Here is a 25970-nt window from a genome sequence, read left to right as displayed (position 1 = left end):
GAGAGATTAAAGAGCTAGAAGGGACTGTATTTATCATGGTTACTGGACTCCTGGCATTCCCAAATCTCCTTTGTTTTCTATTCCAAAGGGAAATTTCTCATAGCTGCACATCAGGTTAACTCCTGAATCCAAAAGCATGTAGATTGACCTCACCGCTAGTTTTAAGATGTATTCTGTGAGCAGGGTGGACTCTATTTCCTGCAGAAATAAACAAAATAGATGAATGTTATCTCTGGCACTGGTCACAATGAGTCAGAATTTGGTTCAAGAAAATAACCAGGTGTGATTTGCTTACGTTTATGGGCTTCATCGATTTATGAATATTTGGTACAATCCACTGGAACAAAAAATAAACACAGAATTGAGAGTATAAACAGTTCTTTCTGGAAGGCATTGTAAAGTGACTCATTCTTTCATGTCTCTGCTATAATGAAAAAGCACAACTGCAGCCTGTGTAGCATACAAACCCTTCCTGAGGCTGTCACACCAACTGAATAACTGGGAGGACATCTGACACCCTGCTAAACAGCTGCATCCCAAACTGCCGGTTGACTGTTGTCGTCCTCATGGGTAGCACTTCCTTTCGGGTGTAAAGACCATGAAGTCCTAGAATGCCTTCAGCATCAGTTTGGACATGGGGCTGGAATCTGTATCTCCCTGCATTAGTGTGTGCAGGTCTCCCTGAAGCTTGGGGGTGCAAAGTGCTTGTACTCTAGCTGTGAGCAAACGGTATGCAATCAAATGTCTGGGGGTACGTCAGCATGGTAAAGAATCCTCAGCACTTGCTAGCATGGTGCAAAAGGGTGGCATCTTAGATGAACTGCAGTAATAAGAGCTCTACGTGCATTAGTAAAGTTAGTAGTTTATTAGATGGATTATTGAACTGTACTAATCCACCTCAAATTATGCTTTATTACTGAAAAAAATCCTCATCTAAGTGAATCCTCCTCCTTCACAACACTCAGTTGCCACCGCTGCAGGCAGAAGGATTTTGGAGCAAATAATGGAAGGGAAAATACTGGAAAACAAGGCAGATGACAACTGCTGAGGACAGAGAGTGAATGGGATGAGCTGATAAACTGGGTGTTAGGGTAGGAATTGGGAAAAAATTTAGAAACAGGCCAGTATGGGGCATGGATATTTGTGCACTTGGTGGAGGATTTAGTCTCCTCATTGAATCCTGACTGGTCTTCAGGTCCCAGTGGAAATTCCTTTGCCATTTAATCCCAGCCCCCCAGTTTAGATCTTTGCTATTCACTGTTTTCCAGCTTGCTGTGAGAGGAGCAGTTGAGATGGGGAGAAGCCCGCGGAAGTGGCAGAACAAGTTTAACAATCCTCTTGTGATGAGGGATGCAGTGGGTGCCTTCCCTACACTCGCTCAGTCACAAGCATGTGGATTCCCAGTGCTTAACTTGAGGCTGGACAGCTGTAGAGGAGCAAGGTAGCAGGTGTGGGGGGCATGCAACGCAACTAACAGGAGTGGAGAACTCCCCCCCCCGCCCCACTCCCCGACACTTCATCATCTTTACTTTGCTATATTATATCTGCAATGTGGTCTCGTGGTAGCTCACTGAGCAGTAACTGCGGCTTGGGCTATACTTAAAACTTGTCCTGGCATAGCTATGTCAGTCAGGGGTGACGGAGACACAGCTATGCCAACAGATGGGTGCTAACATCGGCATAGCTAACATCAGCCAGGGACGTTGTGCGCCTACAGCAGCAGCAAAACTCCTTCTGTCTGTGTACACCACATCCATGCTATGCTGGCATAGGTGCTGTAGCGCAGATGTAGCCTCAGTCTAAGCAGATAAAGATAGGAATCTAAATGACTGAGCTATTTCCAAATTGTGTGAGTATTAAGGTAGATGCAGGGGCTTATTTTGACAGTAAAGAAAATGAACTGGTAAAGGTCAGACCTAAATAGCTTATAGCATTAAGAGGGAATATGTGGTTCACAGAGTCCTCATTATCCATGGTAGCTGAATCCCTGGGGTTTAACCTCAGACAAAAAACATACCTGCTGTATTAGCCCCAGCATGAGATGAAAGAGAAAAATCTGCAAAGAAAACAACAAAAGAAGATTTTAGAACCTTAATTCCCTTCGGCTGAGTTGACCATATCCTTGGTCATCACTGCAAAATCTCCAGTCTATCTTGTATTCGAATACCATAACTGCCCCAGCATCTTCAAGTACAACTAACACTAAAATATCTTGTGTTGCAGCCTTCTAGTGAAGATCTAGTGAATTGCATGCTTCCCAGCATGTTATTCAATCTAATACAAGATGTCAAACATCCACATCTTCAAAATACAAGGACTCATCTTGTCATCTGCATTTTCATGGAGTCTGCAGTACAATTTTAAGCTTGTGTATTTCCTGCATTAACTGACCAAAGATCAGCTGATCTGATGGACAAGTGGCAATGCAATGAGTTATATATGGAGGGTCCATGTTTGGATGCTACATTCAATCCTTTGCTCTTTGTGTTGGCTGGAGACAGGAGAGTTCCAGAGACCTCTCATCAGTTTCAGTGACCCCACTGGCCAACACTTTACAGGCTGCAAAAGGAACCTTTAGCATATGACTTGCAACGGCACAGGGCTCTAAGTGGCAACATGGGGCATCAAGAGGGCTCCCCTCTAGAGATAATCTATGAAAGCCAAACCCCATTTCTCATTTGAGTGTTCTAAAGATGAGGATGGAGATTTGAAATGGATTTGTGAAAAATGGACATTTTTGCAAAAATGTCAATAAAAAAAATCTGAAAGTTTTGTTAATTTGATGACATTTCACACCACAAGTACAGCACAACTTGCCTCAATGAAGCTAAAAGAGGCTTCAGGTAGCACTGCTGGCCGTTGCATTTTTAGGATGCATTCGGGATGACAGATCAAGAGCTGGAAGGATGTCCTAGGACATTCTTCTAGCCCTCCAGGGACTGAGGGGCCTAAGAAAATCTTTTTAACACAGCAGAAATGGCTTACCTGTGTTTGTAAAATATAATGGGAAAATCATGCCTGGCTCAGAACTGTCACATTCAGCCTCCAAGGGAACATATGCAATGTGCAACCTCAAGGTCTGATACATTCACTGTGATAGCAGGAGCAGAGAAGCAGACAGTTTTAAATGCAATGCCTTGTTCTCACCATTTCAATGAATCTCCTAATGATATAGCCTTGCCGGCAATTCTTTTGTCTTGGGAAATTCAACTGGTAGCAAAGCGTGGGGGCTAGCAGGAAGTAATACAGATCTTGGGGAAGAAGAAAAATAACAAGTTTTTTTAAAAAATCACTTTTCATGGCAAATCGACTTTAGAATTCAGAATATCTACACAATTTGGACCATATTTATTTTTTATTGTGATTTCAACCAATGCAGGCTTTGTCTGAAAGCTAATGTTGCTAGATGGAACTGGGAAAGAGATGGAGGCTGCCACATTGTTGGAGACATGATATTCCAATCATAACCAGAACCAGGGAGTATCTTGATGCTATCACTTTGGGTACCCAATAAACTGTAGGAATGCACAAATGAACATGTGTAATTCCAATGACAGATAATCTACAGCTAGATCCTGACCTACGCTACATGCATAACTCCAATGTAAATAAAAGTCACTAAAGAAGAAGTGAGTGGATGACTTAGCTCACAGTAGGTGTAGACATACCCACAGCTGGCCCATGCCAGCTGACATGGGCTCGCGGGGCTTGGGTAAGGGACTTTTAATTAGTGTGTAGACATGCAGGCTTGGGATGGAAAACAGGCTCTAGGATCCTGTGAGGTTGGAGGGTCCCAGAGCTCAGGCTGCAGCCCAAGCCCAAACCTCTACACTGCAATTAAACAGCCCCTCAGCCCAAGCCCTGCAAGCCTGAGTCTGCTGACACAGGCCAGCCACAGGTGTCTAACTGCAGTGTAGACACATCCCCTGACAGCTAAACCGTGACATGAAGCAGCAGCCTAAGATGCGGGTGGTGCTGAGTCACTCCATCCCACAACATGCAGTGCAGGAATTCCCAGGTGATACAGTGCCTTCTGGAGACTCACTGCTCTTAAAGAGGGCAATGGCCATGCCTCCTCTCCACCCCTAGAGACAGACTTGGCAGCCCTAACAACCCAAACAGTCCTTATGCTCAGGGAAGCATGAGGACTGCAACTGTGGCCGGCCTCTGCATGGGGGCTCTGTGAAGGGAGAAGTTCCTTGCATTCCCTCCACCCTTAAACGTGTGCAGGGGACAGCACAATCTTGCCTTAAAAGGGACTGAAAGGTTCATTAAAAAATTCTCATTTGATGTTGTTTGCTTTTAGCATTTATGAATGTATTCATTTTGGGTGAAACCCTGGCCCTTTGAAACCAGTGGGAGTTTCCTACTGACTTCAATAGGGTCAGGATGTCACCCTTTATCTTGTGTGACTATACCACACAGTCATAGTAGGGCTAAGCTGGAAGAGCGAGATTGCTGCACAGTGTGCTCCATAATAGCTAAATTTTGCTACATTTGTCAACCAATTTGACTATGACTATGATTAAGCTATCACTGCTCATCACAAAACACTTTGGGATGGGTGAGGCTGCTGTGCTCATATAACATCTCACATTTGGAAGCTTGCAAGGAGCTCAATCAGAATTCAACAGCTACAAAACACAAATCATGCAGAGACATGGCAGAACTGGCAACACAGCAAAGAGAACTCCTTGAACTAAAGATGTTCTCTTATGAGGACATTATCTCTTGAACAGTAGGTAAATAGCATTAGAATAATAGAATCCTAGCAATGCAGGGCTGGAAGGGACCTTGAGAGGTCATCTGGTCCACCCCCCTCTGCTGAAGTAAACCTAGAACCTCCCTGACAGGTGTTAATCTAACCTGTTCTTAAAAGCCTCCAGTGACAAGGATTCCACAACCTCCTCGGGAAGCCTATTCCAGTTCTGACAAAGCCGTGAAATGTTCATGCACACTTAAAGACAGTTAATTTTTCATAGAAGCAATGACTAGAATGCAGGCTAAATGGCAGTGCTGTAAGATGTGCCCCATACTTTCAGACTTAAGGCCAAGATTTTATAAAATGAGTGGCTAATGTTAAGCTCCTAAAATCATACTGAAGCCCCTAAATAAAAGGCCTGATTTTCAAAAGTGCTGAACCCCCAACAGCTCCCACTAAGACAAGGTGGGGATATCTTTTGAAGGCACCAGTGCCAGTTAGGCAGCTAATAAAAAAATCACAAACATGATTTAAAAAGTAGTTCCAGGTACTACATCTGCCCTGAATGCAACTAGCCATTTTTGTGGCTTTACAAATATAGTTTCCATTTAAAACATTCTCCCCATTTCCCCAACACACAAACACTGTTGCCCTGTGAAAGACTCGCAAACAACAGACTGTATAAGGGGAACTGTGAAATTGACTATACCTAAAGTGCTGCCAAATATACAAAGTAAACTAAAAAAAACCCAGATGTTGTTTGCTCTGTTCTCCTCCACTTACAGTTGTGTTAGGTGGACTTGTAACAGTGGCAGGCAAAGTATTTTCAGCCAGAAGTGTGATTTTTAAAGGACAATGTTCTTTTAAGAAGAGCTATTATAAATGCAATTTTTGTTCATCTGGTTATCAAGGTAAGCTGCTAGGTTTCCACCAGCTAAACGATTTCAGCTGCTGCAAATACAGTGAAGACTGCTGACGATGAAGAGGTAACTGCTGCAGTATGTGGAAATGTTACCTTTTACTTTCAGGTTCATTGGATACATGATCTGCTTTGACTGTCCTCTTTCATTCCGTCTGGACTGATGGGCTGAAGGATCTGCTGTTAACAAAAGGTGTAAGATCTATCATATGGTTTCAAGTGAATCAAAGGTCACGAATGACTTTATATAACAAGCTGGGACTGAAGCCACAGAGCTCAACTTTTACATAGTTCAAGGAAGTGACACCAACACCAACTTTCTTTCTAGTTTTGACTTCATGCTAATCACTGGGTGCATAGTTTCCAACACTTTGGGTCAGGGGTTAACTTTTCTTCTCTCTTTCTAACCACTTCGGTAGCCCCCATTCTCATAATATCTGAACACCTATTATCCCCATTGTACAGATGGGGCACTGAAGCACAGAGAAGCCATCCCCTGTGTCACACAAGAAGTCTATGGCAAAGCAGAGATTTGAACCTAGGTCTCCTGAGTATCAGACTAGCACCTTAACCATTGGACTGTTCTTCCTCTTTTTTACAAAGAGAACCACATCTTTATGAAAAACACGTCTCCTGTGGTTACGACTGTGTGAGCTACTTCCCCTTCCTTTTGTGATCACATGGACCGCTGCCCTTTCCCTCTGTGATTACGTGCATCATCTGCTATTGGTTGGGGCAAACCAGCGCACAGGGTTTGGTTGCAGCATGACTGGAGGAGGCTAATAGACCTCCCCCCCCAAAAAAGAGGCGCCTAGAAGAGCCAAGCAAGAGGCTAGAGTAGGTAAGACTCTAAGCAGGTAGGAGCTTATGGTGGGATTTTCACATGAGCTCGGCGTTGCCCTAACTCTTAGCCCACTGAAGTCTATGGTAGAAAGGTATTTAAATCATTTTTATCAATCTACTCCCAGTTACAGCTATGTCTTCACTGCCAAAAAGGTGTGTTTTTACACCAAGACAGCTAGCTCCAGATAAAGACCCTAATCCTGCTGGTGACTCATATGGGAGTCAATATGGGTCACAGGATGAAATTTCTACTTTTTCTATTGTTTTTTAAAACCTAGGAAATTACACTAAAAAACCTATGTTAAATGATCATTACGGTTTGCAAAGCCAAGCACTCAAAAGTTAGGAAATGTCAGAATTCAGGTTGCCAGTGCTACCTTAATTCATCATCCTCGTGCGTATGCATTAATGACATCATCACATTCTATCTTTTCCATAGGACCGCTGCCTCATTCAGTGCACAGGAGAGAGGATGAGTTATTACTGCTGGTTCACCAGACCAGGAGAATCCGATTTGCTCCCAACCAAGAGCATCAAAGGGGTCAGAATGTCTTTCGGAGGCAGAGGAGAACTAGGGCTAGGGGAGAATGCTAGGAACAAGCAAAGGTAAGGAGAACCTGTAGGCTAAGGAGTAAGCATGGTTGTTACTTAAGTTAGCAATAAAGGCAAACCCTAGGGAGGGGTGAATGTAGACATTAACCTACTGAGTGCACACTGTTCTGAGAGCAGGGTGAGACTCTGCCTGTTCATAAACACCGAGGCCCTGTTCCTGTTCCCACCGAATTCAGTGCTGCCAGATCTAGCCCGTATAGAGCACTTTATATCCTTTATCAAATATTAATGAGTGAATCCTTACAATAACCGTGTGAGATAACAGATGCCTCAACGAAAGCACATTGACAAATATTCTGGACAGAGAGATTTTCCATCAATAGATCAGGAAGCTGAGACAAGGAAACTGCCACACAGGGAATCCATGACAGAGCTGGAATGAGAACCCAACCCCCTGGCATTGCTCTGCTCGCTCCACTGAACCACACATAAATAGTACGTTCTTTTCGTTGCCTACTGATAGCAATAGGAGGGTTCAGAATTTGCTGACCTTGCATTCTGGAAGTTCCTCTGACTGGTCTGGGGGTTCCCTCCCTATACCAGCGATTCACCTGATAGTAGGAGAATAGTTTCAGGGCAATGATGGTATACACAAACATGGTCAGCAACCCTCCAGCTAAGAAACAAGAGAGAAAATAACGTGTTGTGGTAGTTCCAGGTTGAGTTTATCTTTTCTTCTCAAACACACAGACTTAGTACAGTGATGTTGTCTTTGCTGATTAGATAAAGGATATCAGTCTATGTTTGCAACCTGCCTAATGCATCCATAAAATAGATTTGCAAACCAATTCCTTCTCATTACAACGAGGTGCCCAATGACACTTGACTGCTTGAGTGTCCTTTAAATATATACACACCTAGGGACCAATTTTCTGCTGGCGCCAACTTTGGCAGAGGGCCCTGGCAGCAGATATTCTGCCTAGAGAGGTTGTCACAAAGCCCACAAGAGCCAATGCAGCCCCAAAGGTGGGCAGCCCTTGGCCAGGGAGAGGGCATGGCAAGTCAGCCAAGAGATGTCCTGGCTCAGTACATCGCTACTGAAGCCTCTGCCAGAGAGGCTCCAAGAGACCCCTAGAGATTAAAACTGCTGGACGGCAGCAGTGGCCACACTGCTAGCTCTCCCCCACTGGCAAGCCCCCCTATAGCGAAAGGGGCCTTGCTCCTATAGAGAAACACAGTGTAATCCGCACTGCCCTGGGAGGGTGTATCAATCCTTAAACCAGGCAAAGCTGTGAACCAGGAGGTTGGTAACAGAAGCGACCACTGAAAAGAAAGCATATGTCAGCATGTTACCACACAGTGATACCACAGATACCATAGGCTCTCTCTGGATTTAGTATAGGAAATGACTGCTGTACCTGTGACTTTTTAATGGCAAACAATGTAAGTAGTTAAAATCATAAAGCATGGCAGAGAAAGCCTCTTTAAATATGGTTTAATATGGTTTCCTTCTCCCTAGCGATGTAGCCATATCATAGTAGTTACATTAGATGATGGTGTTACATCGTTAATCTGCACACCGCAAAACCAAGTGACACTCCGAATGCAAGAAGTACCATTTTGAGAGACCTTCTTTTTTTACTGTCACTCATCAGTTCACTGGACTGAATTAACACTATCATCCACCTCACACACTTACCCTCAAAAATCTGAATACAGATATTTTGTTTGTTTGGTGTATTATTAAATAGAGAATGCAAGACATGAAAGGGTCATGGCATATTAATAGTGCTGGGAATTATGGGTAGGAGTTCACTTGGCTGTGACATCTGGAGTTTCCAATGATTTACTATTTGTTTCAGCAGATGGAGCTATTACTATTGCGTTACTATACATACCCAATGTGTTCAAAGAAAAAAGTACTTTTTCTGCTTCGTTATTTGTTGAAAGAATTGCCAGCTACATCCAGGCAAATTATAAACAATATGAGAGTTTAGCAAATTGGTTAACCTGCTATGTACATTCAGTGCCCAAGTTTCAGAACTTCAGGTTCACTAGTGTGCACACAGGTAGCATTTGTAATGATCACATAAGTGCATATGCAAACTGGGTGACTGCATACTCAAATGACTAGCTGTCTTAACTGGTCATTTGCACCACCAATTAGGTTCATATTTTTGTATGTCCATTTGCAGGTCTTTGGATCCCAAACTTAGGCCTTTATGTAATTCCTTCCGGTGTGCATGTAAAAAGCAGCTTTCACCTTGATAATCAGCCATCTCCTTCAGCCAGATTACCGCACTGAAGTCACAATCCAGTGTTTTAAAACATCACAGGTCACTACAACGGAAGTGACCTGGTGCCAGACTGGGACACTGAAAGATGCATCTGCCAAAATGAGCAGGTTTTTATAAAGAAGACATATTTACGCACAGGTATATTGGGAAAAGGAATATAAACAAGTACCCAAAAATTGAATATACATTTCCTAAAATATATTTTAAAAATATGTCTCCTTGTGGGAGCAGTGCTTTAAATTAGAATTTGGGATAGATGGCCTAATAACCTATTGTACAAGCATATATGTATTATATGAGGCTATAGACCAACAAAGGTTTCTGTTAACATCATAAACTTTGAGAGAGGAGAACTGGGACTTCCTACTCCTCTTAGTACGCAGACTTATTACCATCATCCCTGGCAGAAGCTAGACACATGTACAGAAGGGCAGGGAGCAGAACACTTGGAACAGAAGGACAGACTATCTTGAAGAATTGTCTTTTTATATTCTGCATGCCAAACAAGTCAGATGAGTATGCCTGCACATTACTAAGAACTTTGAGATGTCAAAGTCAGAATTTGAATGCCTGTTGTTCTGTGGCACTGTTTAGAGACCACATGATACTGAATTACCAAGACTGCCTTATACACTTTTAAATATTTTGTCATATTGAATCTTTTAAACAATCTATTGTGGCCAGCAGCCCTTCCCTTTTCTTCCCACCTGAAGACAAACATATCTGTTGTGTGACAAACTGCACATTACATTATAGTGCTGGCCATAAGAACCTCTACCACAAAGCAAACGTCTCACCTGGAGTTATGGCTTGCATTCTATAAACCATCACAGCTGGGAATGTTACCAGTAAAAAGAGGTTAGCTGACTGCAACACCAAACCAACGCTTTCAGAGCCACGAACCTACAAAGGATAATAATGTTATAGCATAACCAGTGATTCTTTAGCCTTATCACTAAAGCGCTTTCTAAATCAGGATGTTTTTGGTGACTTTACTGCTCATGAAAGTGCTGGATAGAAAGGAAAACTAGGAATGTTGCAAGCTTCCTCCATATACCTCTACCAAAGACCACTCATCATAGCCTCCAAGATATATTTCAACTCCAGTCTCCGACTCAAAGACTGAGAATTGTGCCAACTGTGTGGTAGTTTAGGGCTGATAAAAAGCTAGCTAGACTGAGGCCACATAACTCATTTTACTGGTGACCAAATCTAAATTTGACTCTTGATCTCCAAAGCTGAAACGCACGAGTGCATTAAACCTTACTACTTTGCTACTAATGTTCTTTACAGTCAATAATGGCTTATGGGTATTTCACTTCTCCCAGTAGATCCATAACAAGAAGTGTTCAGTCAGAAATATCATTACAGAGAGCAAGCACAATGCACAGCAAACAACCAGTTCACCTACCTTTCTTAAATACCTTTCTATAAAAACTGCAGGAAGTGCAAACAAAACAGAGGCTGAAAGGAAAAAAAATAACAAAACATCAGGAAATAAATCTGTATCAAATACATCTATGGTAAGTAATTTCACGGGTAGGACTTAACTGGTGGGCAGTGATACGTTCTACTAGAACTTCTCTGGAGATCTACAAGTTGCAGCAGAATAGATGCTTTCATTTTTTAAAATGATGTTTCTAGCCCTTCTGGTTGTGAATATGCTGTTCTGAATATGATCCAATACCAAGATGACACTTCAGACAGAATGAAATCATAGCTCCCAGGACTAAATGCTAAACTCTGCTCCACAGAAGTGGAAGGCCCTAAACACACCATGGAACAACTGTGGTTCCCTGCAAGGATAGGGACAGCATACAGTGCAATGTGGTGTGACAGAACTCATGTAGAAGAGTGGCATAGAGAGCAGCTCCTACAGGGATAGCTTTGAACATTGGCCTGCTAAACCCAGGGTTGTGAGCTCAAGCCTTGAGGGGACCATTTAGGGATCTGGGGCAAAATAATCTGTGAGGGACAGTACTTCAGTCCTGCTAGTGAAGGCAGAGGGCTGGACTCAATGATCTTTCAGGGTCCCTTCCAGTTATATTTTTTTGGGGGAGGGATAGTTCAGTAGTTTTGAGCATTGGCCTGCTAAACCCAGGGTTGCGAGCTCAAGCCTTGAGGGGGCCCTTTAGGGATTTGGGACAAAAATCTGTCTGGGGATTGGTCCTGCTTTGCGCAGGGGGTTGGACTAGATGATCTCCTGAGGTCCCTTCCAACCCTGATATTCTATGGACAGTTCTAAACTGCTCATTTATGAAGGCATATGGGTCCCAGTTGTTATTAAAGCACATGGGCTACTGAAGTGGCTATGCAGCTGCTCAGCATCAACCAGCTGGATTGGGGAAGGGAAAATGTCTTTTCCTACAACCCCTCTTAGATCTTTTGTCCAAAACTGGACTTTGCAAGAGGTGTTTCAACAGTTAGTGCCAAGAGGGGTGTGAGCTGTTCTCATTCATCTCAATGAGATGTTAACTTTGATACCTGACAAGGACAGTTTAAATTCAATACAGTTAACTATTTTACAGCTAATTATGTTAGGAGAAACATCCACTGATTCTTGTTTTGAGGACAGAGTCTGAGCAGAATATCATCACTTCCTCACCCTTGAGTAAATATATGAACATAAGAAATACTGGGTCAGACCAATGGTCCATCTATCCCAGTATCCTGTCTTCCAACAATGGTCAATTCCAGGTGCTTCAGAGGGAATAACAGAACAGGTCATCATCAAGTGATCCATCCCCTGTCGCCCATTCCCAGCTTCTGGCAAACAGAGGCTAGGAACAGCATTCCTGCCCAATAGCCATTGATGCACCTATCCTCCATGAATTTATCTAGTTCTTTTTTTTAACCCTGTGATAGTCTTGGCCTTCACAACATCCTCTGGCAAGGAGTTCCACAGGTTGAGTGTGTGTTATATGAAAAAATATAATGAAGTTGAAGGGAAAATGTAAAACAAAAAGCGCCAGATGGTTAATTTTTTAGTGCCATATGTGGGGAATGAGATGTGCAGTTCTCACTAATAACAAGAGCTGAGTATCTCTTTTCCCGTTCTGTACAGTGAAAAACACCAACACCACTTAAAGCCAAAATCCACTTGAATTCCATGCTGTTTTCAGCAGCATCCTGCTGGAGTGTGGGGTAATTGTATCAGATCTTTATTTTCAGAACTGATTTAGATTTTTTAAACGATTAGCATTTTAAAAACTGCTCACTTTTTCTGCGTATCTGCACGTGCTGGGAAAGAGGCAGCAAACTGCTCTGTAAATCAGGAAGGTTTAAGATATATAGCCATTCTGAAGTTAATAGGAACTGTGCATGTACAGTAGCTGCAGAATCAGATCAACTGTACTAACTACAGACCTCACTCACATTAGGGGAAATCAGAGCTTTGATTCTGATGGAATGATAATTACACTTGTTACCATAAGGGGGCTGGTCCCAGACTGTGGAACAAACTGCCCCAGGAACCAAAGACCATCTCAAACCTCCCCACCTTCTGCTCCACGTACAAGGTGCACTCCTCTGACCTGCCTTCTCTAACACTAATACTCAACAGCATAAACATTTAAAAACATAAACAAAATCCTACCAAAACAAAGCACTCCATTGCACACACAAATCTCCCCTAGGGGAAGGAGAGAACAAATCACATGTGATAGATGTTAGTCACGTTGCTTAATGCACCACTGGAAGGCACTCAGGCCACAACGCTTTGCTGGCATAACTATGTAGGCCAGGGATGTGAAAAGGTGTGATCCCTGATCAATACAGCTGTCCTGGCAAAGCCCCTCATGCAGAAGTAGTTATACAGGCAAAAGTGCACTTTTGGGGGATTCGTACTCTCACCCTCACCCGTATTTTGCTCCGGGGCCTGAAAGAAACATATTGTCAAAAGCTATGACCATTCTAGCAGCACTTTGCCTGTATAATGCTCAACACAGCTATATCAACAAAGCATTCCTAGTGCAGACCTGGCTTCAGACATTATGGTGATGAGGGCAACAGGCTAATCAACAGAACAGAACAGAAACTCTTCCTCTGAAGCCTCTCTCCTAGAAGCTAAAATTCATAATAGGTGTAAATGGATTCAACTCTGCTTTCTCCAGTGGAGTTACAGCTACTTATGCCATTGGTCTATTTGGCCCTGAGATTTCATTGCTAGGAGATAGATTTTTAACACCTTGTTTAAGGAAAATCCAAGTCTCAAAGCATCACTCATAATAATTGAGTTAGGTTCATCCTTAGTTTGGCATTCTCACTGAATGTGCTTTTGTTTGATTTAATTAATGCTGCTTGTAAATATGGAAATATGCAAAAAAAGAGAAAACCAGAAGCTATTCTGCCTCTCCTACCAGGGATTTAAACCCTGCCAAAAATGCAAATCTGGGTTTGTATGATAAAACTGGACACTGTTTGTGATCCAGAAAAGTGAAGAGAAAATACGTTATAGAAATATTTCATGGGATGTTGTTAAATTCAAAAGTGACACCATTAAGTATTCAGCAAATGATATTTGCACATTGTCATCTTACCAGCAATGAGATATACTGCTGGCCACTTATAGGGGTCTTTCAGGAAAACTGAGATTATCTTTACAGGGTCAAATAGCAGTCCATATCTGAGAGAGAAAAACAGTGAGGTGGTGCAGAAACTTTATGGTTTGATACTTAGAACCATGGATACTACACTTCTATCTAATTGTCAAACTAAGAAAAGATGCTTGTGTCATTTCTCCTACTCGCTCCCCCAGACCTTGAATCCCCAAACCTCTCCCAACTGTAGTTGTTCAAAATGGAGAGCATGATTCCCCCAACTTTTGGGTTTGAGGACTGAAATCCGATTCCCCTGTATTCTCTCTCTGCTCCAGCAGAGACACTACAGTTTATCATCACCCAGGGGTTCCACCAGAGGGAGCAGTTGTAAAATTTTGGCGAGAGTTCTGCAGGAGCCTTGCAAGTGGCATGTGCCCAGAAGATGCATTCAATCAGCACACATTCCCTGGCACTCCGGCCCTGCCCCCTCACTAGCCAGTCTTGCCCACTTGCTAGGATGCACTGACAGGTTCGAAGTCTCCTAAAGAAGTCGAGATTGTGTTGCTTCACTTCTCTTCAGATGGACCTGTTAGTTGGTTTTTCCTGATTTACATCCCCCCTTTCCTAGGTTAATAGTTTTTCCAAATGCAGTAGAACCTTGATTTTAAGAACAGCCAATTATAAGAACCTTTTTTTTTGCTGCCAAATGTGACTTCAATCCCTCAGCCAATGTTCAAGCAGCTGAACAGGTTTGAAAAGACTAAGAGATCAGGCAGCGAAGGAAGGCAGTTCCCTCAAAGAAAAATCAGTCATGCTGTATACATGTGTTACCATTTATCAAGGACACTCACTGAACAATTACTACATTCACGTATGCAGTTAACTTACTGTAATTTTCAGATTTCAATTTTATTAAATTTTCGGTTCCCAATTAGTTCATAAAATAAGGGTCCTACAGTAATGCAAAATATCCTTGCTGAGCTGGTTCTGATCATAATCATATTATAAGGGGACAGATTCTCAGAGGGTGTACATTGGTGTAGATCCATTGACTTCAATTGATTTGCACCAATTAGCCCCAGCTGAAGATATGGTCTTACACTTCTGTAGCATCTTTCACTCCAAAGGATCCCAAAATATTATACAAATTATGGACAAGATTCTGCCGTGGGCACCCTCCGGCTTGGAGGCTGCATAGGGTCTACATGGCAGATGAACACATGAGGAATTCTCTCTGTGTCATCCTTTGAGAGGATGCTGCATGCTCTACACAGTATGATTCGGGACAGCCCCTACACAAGGAGTCAGTAAAGCAAATTCTGTGCATCCTCCCTCATTCTTGGACACTGGAAGAAGGGTGGAGCACAGTCTGGTCCTATAACCAGACAGCAGCCCAGAAATGCAGCTACCTTGGCAGTGGAAGGTAGCAATCAGGTGGACAAAGGATGCACAGCATGACTGGGGGATGCCAGGAATTTTGGTGAAGGACAGCAGGGCAAACCTGTACTCGGCTGAAACATACCATGGGATTGTTAATGTTCAGGAAGAGTAAACAGGTTTCTAAGGACTAAATTATTTAGTAAACATCATGGAACTTAACTTATCCACAACTGAAGGATGAAGGGCTGAGTTAATCATGCTGGGATCGGAAACCATGGTTAGAGAATCTAGGTATTTTGAAATCTGAAGCTTAGACCACTATGCCATCCTGTCCAGCAAACAATTGTGGGACACCATCATAGTGTTCAGGGGAAAATTTGATGCAGTTGTTTCTTTTTCTGTTTACTGATTAATCACAGAATGACTCCAGTCAATATACGCCTACTCCCCCTACAACTAAGAATTCAAGTTCCCCAGAACTGAGGACCACTGCTTTTCTTTTTTGGTGACATACTTACCTGAAGAAATTCTCCAGGCTCATGTGAACATGTGTGAGGACCTAGAGTAAAGAAACATACACAGTTCACCAGAGTTCTACACAAAAACACATTTAAAATATCAGCATTCAGATTAGCTGGAAACGGCTTGCCTGTAGTCTGCAAGAACTAATTTCCTTTACATAAACCAAAAAGTTGATGACAAATGCATTCTTTTGGATTCCTTTGATTAGAATAAGCCAGAGTAGCTCAGAAGAAGCTGATGGGTCCATTCAGAATAGTCAAGTTTATGTAAGAGAATACAGGTCTGTCACATCTTATGCTGGGGTTACGTTCTGCAGTCAGCACGTAAAGCGAAAATCGCGTATAGTCAAAATTACATTGAGTATAATGGTGGGCGGAATCGCCCGCACTACAGGTACAGTATTAAATTTGTTATTTTTCTCTCTTGTTGTTTTTGTTTTTTTTGACCACATAAAGCTGAAATCGCGCATGTTAAATACACGTAAGATGCGACAGACGTGTAGCCTCTTTTTTCCCAAACTGATCACCAACTCCAACTTCTTAAATTTGACATTTGTTTTATTCTGCTTGACAAAAACCCACAATCTATTCAATAGATCCCAGGGAAGACAACAGATCTTACTCTTCTCTCCTAAGGTGTAAGTCAGGAGTCACTCCCCATAATGGAGTTACATCTGTGCACAGCTGGCGTAGGAAGAGAATCAGTTTCAATTATAGTACAAGAAGCCTGCTGTGGGAGATGACAAATTTCAGGGAGGGAGAGTGTTAAACCCTAATGATGAATATGGAGGAAAAGACTGATTGCTTTGCTCAGTTGGCTGAGCAAGGCTTGCTTTCCCTCTCTAGGAAGAAGAGAAGTCCTCTCTCTAAAACAAACAAAACAAATATATTGCATTGGGTTATCCATGGCAGTACACCAGATTTATACCAACAAAATTCCACTGACTTCAGGGGTCTGAAACTGTGGGGAAACACATTGATTCACTGGGATCTATTAGAGAAATACACTGACCCACATTAAACAGGGCTTCCTGTTGTATCAACCTCTCCCTGAAGGAAAAATGCATTTACCCACCATTTCCCCACAATTCTAAGCTGCAGGTACTTGCAAAGAGTTAGTGATATACATAAAGGAACACAAAGAGAATGGAAAGTTACTGACTTGGTACAACAAAAAAGTGACAGCTGCTGGCTCTAAATTTAGGAGCCAAGACAAGAAATACCAAACATTTTTTTAAGTATTACCAAGTAAATCATGAAAGCTTTAATCTATTCAGCATCTCCCTGTAAGGGTTTAAACTCAGAAACACTAATCAAACATCTATTATCGATCTAAGTTACTTGGTGATTTTCCACTTACCAATAGGACTACAGACCAGTTAAAAATGCCTTGAAAATTGTTGAATCCACTCCCATATGATAATAGGGATTCGCACAACACATGACAGCTAAGAAAAAAAGAAATGAAGAATTACTGTAATGCTTCTATTTTCATTGAAAATTTAGTTTTCAATAGAAACTGTAGTATCTGAAAGACAAATATATTCTCACTTTAATTTTCCTCTTCAGTGGCTTCTTAGAAAACTTTGAAATTAAGAGCTTGTCTACATGAACAGTTAATTCGTGGCATGCTGGACTGGGTGTAAATCTACCCTGTTCTAGCCTCCTACATGCTAAGCGTCCATGTGGCCCCTGCTGACGTCCGCTAACAGTTCAGTTGTGCTGTATGCTGCGTTGAAACAGGAGAAGATTAAAGTGTACTGGGGAAATTTTAGTGCATAGTAGCAGGGTCCACATGGACACTTAGTGCACGGCAGGCTAGTGCAGGGTAGATGTATACCCAGCTTGCCATGAATTACATAGAATCATAGAATATCAAGGTTGGAAAAGATCTCAGGAGGTCATCTAGTCCCACCCCCTGCTCAAAGCAGGACCAGTACCAGCTAAATCATCCCAGCCAGGGCTTTGTCAAGCTGGGCTTTAAAAACCTCTAAGGAAGGAGATTCCACCACCTCCCTAGGTAACCCATTCCAGTGCTTCACCACCCTCCTAGTGAAATAGTGTTTCCTAATATCCAACCTAGACCCCACCAGTGCTTCACCACCCTTCTAGTGAAATAGTGTTTCCTAATATTCAACCTAGACCTCCCCCCACTGCAACTTGAGACCATTGCTCCTTGTTCTGTCATCTGCCACCACTGAGAACAGCCGAGCTCCATTCTCTTTGGAACTCGGTAGTTGAAGGCTGCTATGAAATCCCCCCTCACTCTTCTCTTCTGCAGACTAAACAAGCCCAGTCCCCTCAGCCTCTCCTCGTAAGTCATATGCCCCAGCCTCCTAATAATTTTCACTGCCCTCTTCTGGACTCTCTCCAATTTGTCCACATCCCTTCTGTAGTTGGGGCACCAAAAATGGACGCAGTACTCCAGGTGTGGCCTCACCAGTGCGGAATAGAGGGGAATAATCACTTCCCTCGATCTGCTGGCAATGCCCCTACTTATACAGCCCAAAATGCAGTTAGCCTTCTTGGCAAGAAGGATACACTGCTGACTCATATCCAGCTTCTCATCCACTGTAATCCCCAGGTCTTGTTTTGCAGAACTGCTGCTTAGCCAGTCAGTCCCCAGCCTGTAGCGGTGCCTGGGATTCTTCCTTCCTATGTAGGCAAGTCCTAATCTTATAGGCCAACTATAGAAGGCAATAATGTCATAGGCTGGCAGTGTGGCCTAGAAACTCCACCCTAGACTAGAATTCAGAAGACTTGGTTTGTTTCACTGGCTGTAAAATGTGTTCCTCTTTTGTCAGGGAAAAGTGCTTGAGGATCTAGGGGATGACAAGGCTTAATCATTATTAATGGACCTTGCAGGTGTCCAGAAAGCAGCAGAAAGGCTGTTATTCTCACCCAGGCTCCAGCAGTGACTCCTAGCCTTGCTTCCTTCTTTTTCTCCAAGAAATGAATTAGCTGCTAAATTGCTCAAGGAGGGACAGATTCTGCAATGTTTATTCATGCGGAGCAGCACTCACTCCCACAGGTAATCCCACGGAAGCCAATCGAACTGCTTCCACAAGTACTGTCAGTCCTACTCAACATATGGGTTGCAAAATCTGGCACAGAGGATACAATATGGCTGGTCGCTACAACTATGCTACCCCCATCATCAGCCCAACAGGCTGAATAAGAAACACAAATTGTTCCTATTAACAAATGTTCCAGTAAGGAAAGAAATGGGTTTAACTATTATTTGGAACAGTTTCAGGTTGAAGGATAATGACAGTAACTTATAACTTCAAAGCACCCTTGACAAACACTAAGGCCCTGATCTTCAAAACTGTGCATGCCTAAAGCTACATTTTAGTCACAGGTATTTTTAGTAAAATTCGTGGACAGCTCACGGACAGTAAACAAAAATGAACGGCCCGTGACCTGCCCATGACCCCTGACTAAATCTTGGGAGTGCCGTGGGTGCTTGTGGAGGAGGGGTGCCCAGGGGGTGGGCTGCAGGTGCTCAGGGGGGCTGCTCTGCTCGGGGGGCACCGTGGATGCTGGGAGGGTGCCGGGGGTGCCATGGGTGCATGGGGGGCAGCCCGGGGAGTGCTGTGGGTGCTGTGGGGGCAGCAGCCTGGGGGGGCTGCAGCAGGGGCAGTGCCTGCAGGTGGAGGCAGTGCACAGAGCTAGGAGCTGAGGGAGGGACTGGTTGCTGCTTCCAGAGAGCCCCCCTGCAAGGTAAGTGCCACCTAGAGCCCTCACCCCCTCCCGCGCCCCAGCCCCCTCCAACTCCCAAACTCCTCCTGCTGCTGTGGGAAGACAGGGGGGCCCGAAACTTCCCCAGCAGTGGCCAATGCAACTGGCCCAGGAGCTGCCTGAGCTGCTCGGGCAGCCCCAGAGCCAGCCGCATGGGCCGCTGCAGAAGTCATGGAGGTCATGAAAAGTCACAGAATCTGTGACTTCCGTGACCTCCATGACAAACTCGCAACCTTATGCATACTCCTAACAGACATGAGCATTACCTATGCACACAATTACCCCTATTCCATGCATTATGATACAGGGTGAAATCCTGGCCTGGCGATTTGGGATTCCAGATCTTGGAGATACAGATTAATACCAAGAAAAATGGGATACTGCCTGCTTTTCCCCCAGTTTCATGACCATAAGCTCAAGTCAATCAGTTTGCCCCGTAACAGCCAGTATTTACTGCTGTAATACTTTCCTCTTCTGTGAGGCATCACTTCTAATCTATAACCTTTATGGTAAGATGGACTTTCACATTCTCCGTTTTCTGTGGCCTATCCTCTTGATTCCCCACTCCCCTTGCTATTGTATTCCACCTCCTCTGTCCTTATTGTTGTTTCATATCTTCCCATCATCGCCTTTCCTTTGCCCCTAGTTTCCCCAGTCTCCTCTTTGCCCTCTACCTAACTTACGTTCTTATATTTTTATCTTCGTTCATCTCACTAATGGGTCTGATCCTCCTCTCAAACCACTGTATACCATTGTAACTCCATGTGACTTCAACAGGATCACTCCTAATTTATACTGACGCTCACGTATTATGGAATTATAATTAATTTCACAACGCATAAGCAGGATCACTTATGCAATAGACCATTCCCTTTCCTTCAGCAAGACCAATCAACTATAATCTAGTTTGCTGTTCAAGGCTGATTTTTGGATGCTGGAACCTGCTGAAGACTCCCTCTCAGAAGCTGTATGATAAATCCCAGTATGGTATCTCTCTTATCATGGAAGGGCAAACTATACAAAAGGAGGCACATGACCTGGCAGCTGATTTCCTACATTTCTTACAATGCATCCAGAGACACAATTCTCAGGCCTGGTCGACACTTAAAATTAAGGTTCATATACCTGCGGTGCTCAGAGATGTGAAAAATTCACATTGCTGAGCGCCACTGCTATGCCAACCTAACCCACAGTATAGACATGTCTAGGATGACGGAAACATTCTTCCATTGACCTAGCTACTGCCACTGGGAGAGGGAGATCACCTAAAACAATGAAAAAAACTAGGGCTGTTGATTAATCACAGTTAATTCACACAATGAACTCAAAAAAATGCATTGCGATTAAGCGCAGTTTTAATCGCACTGTTAAACAAAAGAATACCAATTGAAATGTATTAAATATTTTGAATGTTTTTCTACATTTTCAAATATATTGATTTCAGTTACAACACAGAATACGAAGTGTACAGTGCTCACTTTATATTATTTTTATTGCAAATATTTGCACTGTAAAAATGATAGACAAAAGAAATAATATTTTTCAATTCATCTCACAGAAGTACCGTAGTGCAATCTCTTTATTATGAAAGTGCAACTTACAAATGTAGATTTTTTTTTGGTTACATAACTGCACTCAGAAACAAAACAGTGTAAAACTTTAGAGCCTACAAGTCTGTTCAGTCCTACTTCTTGTTCAGCTAATCACCAAGAGAAACAAGTTTGTTTACTTTTATGGGAGATAATGCTACCAGCTTCTTATTTACAATGTCACCTGACAGTGAGAACAGGCATTTGCATGGCACTTTTGTAGCTGGCATTCCAAAGTATTTACGTGCCAGATATACTAAACATTCATATGCCCCTTCATGCTTTGGCCACCATTCCAGAGGACATGCTTCCATATTGATGACACTAGTTAAAAGAATAATGCGTTAATTAAATTTGTGCCTGAACTCCTTGGGGGAGAATTGTATGCCTCCTGTTCTGTGTTTTACCCGCATTTTGCCACATATTTCAAGTTATAGCAGTCTCGGATGATGACCTAGCATGTTGTTCGTTTTAAGAACACTTTCACTGCAGATTTGACAAAACACAAAGAAATGTGAGATTTCTACAGACAGCTACAGCACTTGACTCAAGATTTAAGAATCTGAAGTGCCTTCCAAAATCTGTTTGGGATGAGACATACTTTCAAAAGTCTTAAAAGAGCAACACTCCGATGCGGAAACTACAGAACCCGAACCACCAAAAAAGAAAATCAACCTCCTGCTGGTGGCATCTAACTCATGATGATGAAAATGAATGTGCATTGGTCTGCTCTGTTTTGGATCGTTATTGAGTAGAACCCTTCATCAGCATGGACACATATCCTCTGGAATGGTGGGTGAAGGACATATGGAGGACATATGAATCTTTAGCGCATCTGGCATGTAACTATCTTGCAATGCCGGCTACAAAAGTGCCATGAGAATGTCTGTTCTCACTTTCAGGTGCCATTGTAAACAAATGGCAAGCAGAATTATCTCCTTCAAATGTAAACAAACTTGTTTGTCTGAGCGATTGGCTGAACAAGAAATAGGACTGAGTGGACTTGTAGATTCTAGTTTTACATGGTTTTATTTTTGAATGCAGTTATTTTTTGTACATAGTTCTACATTTGTAAATTCAACTTTCATGATAGAAAAACTGCACTACAGGACATGTATTAAGTGAATTGAAAAATACTATTTCTTTTATTTTTACAGTGAAAATATAATAAAAATAAAGTGAGCACTGTAAACTTTGTATTCTGTGTTGTAATGGAAATCAATATATTGGAAAATGTGGAAAACATTCAAAATATGTATATAAATAGTACTCTATTATTGTTTAACAGCACGATTAATCACAACTTTTTTAATCGTGCAATTAATCACAATTGTTTTAATCGCTTGACAGCCCTAAAAAAAAACCTTTCGTTGCTGTAGCAAAGGTCTACACTACAGCACTACAGTGGCATAGCTGCAGCACCGCTTGTGTGCCACTTGTAGCACCTGCAATATAGGCCTGGTCTATACTACGCATTTAAACTGATTTTAGCAGCGTTAAACCGATTTAACGCCGCACCTGTCCACACTACGAGGCCCTTTATATTGATATAAAAGGGCTCTTTAAATCAGTTTCTGTACTCCTCCCCAACGAGAGGAGTAGCACTAAAATCGATATTACCATATCGGATTAGGGTTAGTGTGGCCGCAAATCGATGGTATTGGCCTCCGGGCGGTATCCCACAGTGCACCATTGTGACCACTCTGGACAGCAATCTGAACTCGGATGCACTGGCCAGGTAGACAGGAAAAGCCCCGCGAACTTTTGAATTTCATTTCCTGTTTGCCCAGCGTGGAGCTCTGATCAGCACGGGTGGCGATGCAGTCCCAAATCCAAAAAGAGCTCCAGCATGGACCGTACGGGAGATACTGGATCTGATCGCTGTATGGGGAGACAAATCTGTTCTATCAGAGCTCCATTACAGAAGACAAAATGCCAAAGCGTTTGAAAAAAATCTCCAAGCTACACAGTGCTGCGTGACAAGCGTAACGGAAAGCCAAAGAATCAAATGGACGCTCATGGAGGGAGGAAGGGGGTATTGAGGACTCCAGCTATCCCACAGTCCACAGTAGTCTCCGAAAAGTATTTGCATTCTTGGCTGAGCTCCCAATGCCTGTAGGTTCAAACACATTGTCCGACGTGGTTCAGGGTATAGCTCGTCAATTTACTCCCTACCCCCCCCCCGAAAGAAAAGGGAAAAAAATCATTTATTGACTTTTTTAATGTCACCCTATGTGTACTGAATGCTGCTGGTAGACGCGATGCCGCGGCAGTAAAGAGCAGTATCCGCTCCTCTTCCCTCCCCGGTGGCAGACGGTACAATATGCTTGATAGCTGCTGAGTACTCCTGGCTGGCCTCAGGTGAGGCTGGCCGGGGGCGCCTGGGTGAAAATAGGAATGTTTCCCGGTCATTCCCAGTAGAGGGTATAGAACGGCTGGTAACCGTCTTCATCATAGCAACTGGGGGCTGAGCTCCATCAGCCCCCTCCCTTTCATGTGTAAAGAAAAGATTCTGTACTGCCTGGACGATCATAGCAGCAGGATGCTGGGCTCCTCTCCCCCACACCGCTTAATGTCCTGCCTGGACTGTCATAGCAGCTGGAGGCTGCCTCCCCCTCATTTTATCTCACTAAAAAGTCAGTGTTTCTTATTCCTGCATTCTTTATAACTTCATGACACAAATGGGGGGACCACTGCCACAGTAGCCCAGGAAGGTTGGGGGAGAAGGGAAGCAACGGGTGGGGTTGTTGCAGGGGCACCCCCTGTAAATGGCATGCAGCTCATCATTTCTGCGGGATCTGACATGGAGCGGTTGTGCTCTCTGGTTCTCTGATACACTGGTTCTCTAGTACACTTGCCCCATATTCTAGGCAGGACTGACTCTATTTTTAGATACCATAAAGGAGGGATTGACTCGGGGAGTCATTCCCATTTTTGTCTTTGCACTCCTGGCCAACCTCAGCCAGGGGCACCTATGACAGCAGCAGATGGTACAGAACGACAGATAACCGTCATCTCACTGCCAATTTACAATGGCAGCAGATGGTACAGAACGATTGATAACCGTCTCAGCTATCATGCAAAAGCAAATGAATGCCGCTGGAGTATCACCTCTGTCAGCAGCATCCAGTACACATACGGTGACAGTGACAAAAGGCAAAACAGGCTCCATGGTTGCCATGGTATGGCGTCTGCCAGGGCAATCCAGGGAAAAAGGGCACGAAATGATTGTCTGCCGTTGCTTTCCCGGAGGAAGGAATGACTGACGACATTTACCCAGAACCACCTGCGACAATGATTTTTGCCCCATCAGGCACTGGGATCTCAACCCAGAATTCCAAGGGGCGGGGGAGACTGCGGGAACTATGGGATAGCTACGGAATAGCTACCCACAGTGCAACGCTCTGGAAATCGACGCTACCCTCAGACCATGGACGCACACCACCGAATTAATGTGCTTAGTGTGGCCGCGTGCACTCGACTTTATACAATCTGTTTTACAAAACCGGTTTATGTAAAATCGGAATAATCCCGTAGTGTAGATGTACCCATAGACACAGCCTCAGAGTAGTCCTGTAATAAGTATAAGAGTGTTCTCTGAAATTATGTGATTCCTTTATCTTTGTGTTTGCACTGTACCTCAGTCTCTCTGGGTCATCTTGTCTCACTTCAGGATCATTCATTTCAGGCTGAGGCATCTCGGGATTGATGGAAATATTAATTTTCTTTTTTCTCTTTCCAGACATTTTGATTCCAAACCCTATAAAGAGAGATGACTCCATTTGTACAATCCTGTCTTCTCACAATCTCTGCAAACCTCCATTTTCAGCACAAAGACTTTGTTCCTATGACCCAACTAAACACGGAATTTTTTTTAGTCCAGTCTTGTAAATTAGAATCTTCATCCAAAACTGTCCGTTAAAAAGGACTCTTGAAATCTGTTATACCAGCCCTCTGGAAAATGTGCAAGGATGGAAATATTATTCCAAAGTTTCTCTCTCTCATCACAAATCAAGGACAATATTTAAGACTTCTATCTGAAATATACCAATTGTTTTCTGTACAGTGGATGAAAACTTGGAATCTTACTAGGGAAAAAGATAAAATGTTGACCTTTTCATTTTTATGTGAATCTTTTTTCTGCTGTTGGATTTTGCCCTTCAGTTGTGCATTGCATTGTTGCAAAGATTTAATGTACCTGAGACTGTCTAAAACTGACGAAGTATGGGTGTCATATTTGCATACACATGTGCAGATATTTCTTCTGCTCCTTGGTCTGTGTATGTCCTTTCTACTCAGCTAACACATCAGGTTCGTTTGGATTTTCACAACTTCAGCATACTAGAGTTCACAAAAAAACTCGTTACTTTTTATCTACCTATGTTTTTTGTATTGCTTAGATACCATGGTAATAGCAACTATGTATTCTTAGCCCAACATTTTGTACTTAAAAAAAACACTTTTGATGACATTTTCCTTGAACAAAATAGATAATACAAGATTTAACAAAGTGTTGCAAATTTGGTGTTTTAGCAGGTTTGATTTTCATCAAAATACAAGTGTGGAAGTTAACACAGTCAAAACAATATCAAACCACCTGAAACCAGCTTGAGCAGAAGGCTCCATGGAGAACACGGTGATCATAAGAATGTAAAAGTAATGAAAAAAGTGACACTGATTGGTGAGTTAGTCATGAACTGCAAAATCTCTTTCTTTATTCTTTCTCTTTTTGATATATGACACTACAGATTGAAAATCTTCAAAGATTCAAATGTAGATTTTTAGTTGACAAGTGACAAGATGATAAAAAACAAGTGTTCATGGTTAATAATCACACACTCTTTTTATAATCACAGTTCAGTCTATACATTTTCATTATTATTTTTCC

General features: G+C 42.8%; 1 protein-coding gene across 5 annotated transcripts in view; it reads right to left on the bottom strand.

Annotated features, from left to right (window-relative positions):
* The window catches only part of LOC115660641 (diacylglycerol O-acyltransferase 1-like), a 46046-nt gene that overhangs the window by 13840 nt on the left and 6236 nt on the right, over positions 1 to 25970 (bottom strand). The window contains exons 2-13 of one of the 5 annotated variants that reach the window (XM_030582249.1): positions 24722 to 24842; positions 17113 to 17200; positions 15750 to 15790; positions 13852 to 13937; positions 10725 to 10777; positions 10111 to 10216; positions 7567 to 7692; positions 5718 to 5801; positions 3148 to 3251; positions 2018 to 2056; positions 296 to 337; positions 154 to 198 (exon numbers count right to left, since the gene is read on the bottom strand). In XM_030582249.1, the coding sequence (XP_030438109.1) occupies positions 154 to 198; positions 296 to 337; positions 2018 to 2056; positions 3148 to 3251; positions 5718 to 5801; positions 7567 to 7692; positions 10111 to 10216; positions 10725 to 10777; positions 13852 to 13937; positions 15750 to 15790; positions 17113 to 17200; positions 24722 to 24842 (935 nt within the window). Of the gene's footprint in view, positions 1 to 153; positions 199 to 295; positions 338 to 2017; positions 2057 to 3147; positions 3252 to 5717; positions 5802 to 7566; positions 7693 to 10110; positions 10217 to 10724; positions 10778 to 13851; positions 13938 to 15749; positions 15791 to 17112; positions 17201 to 24721; positions 24865 to 25970 lie in introns of those variants that run through there. The other 4 variants (XM_030582250.1, XM_030582248.1, XM_030582252.1 and 1 more) reach the window with 4 other exon arrangements.

This window comes from Gopherus evgoodei, chromosome 12, assembly GCF_007399415.2.
Source record: "Gopherus evgoodei ecotype Sinaloan lineage chromosome 12, rGopEvg1_v1.p, whole genome shotgun sequence".
Lineage (NCBI taxonomy): Eukaryota > Metazoa > Chordata > Testudines > Testudinidae > Gopherus > Gopherus evgoodei.
Note: the sequence above shows the minus strand (reverse complement) of the source record. Positions and strands in the feature narration are given on the sequence as shown.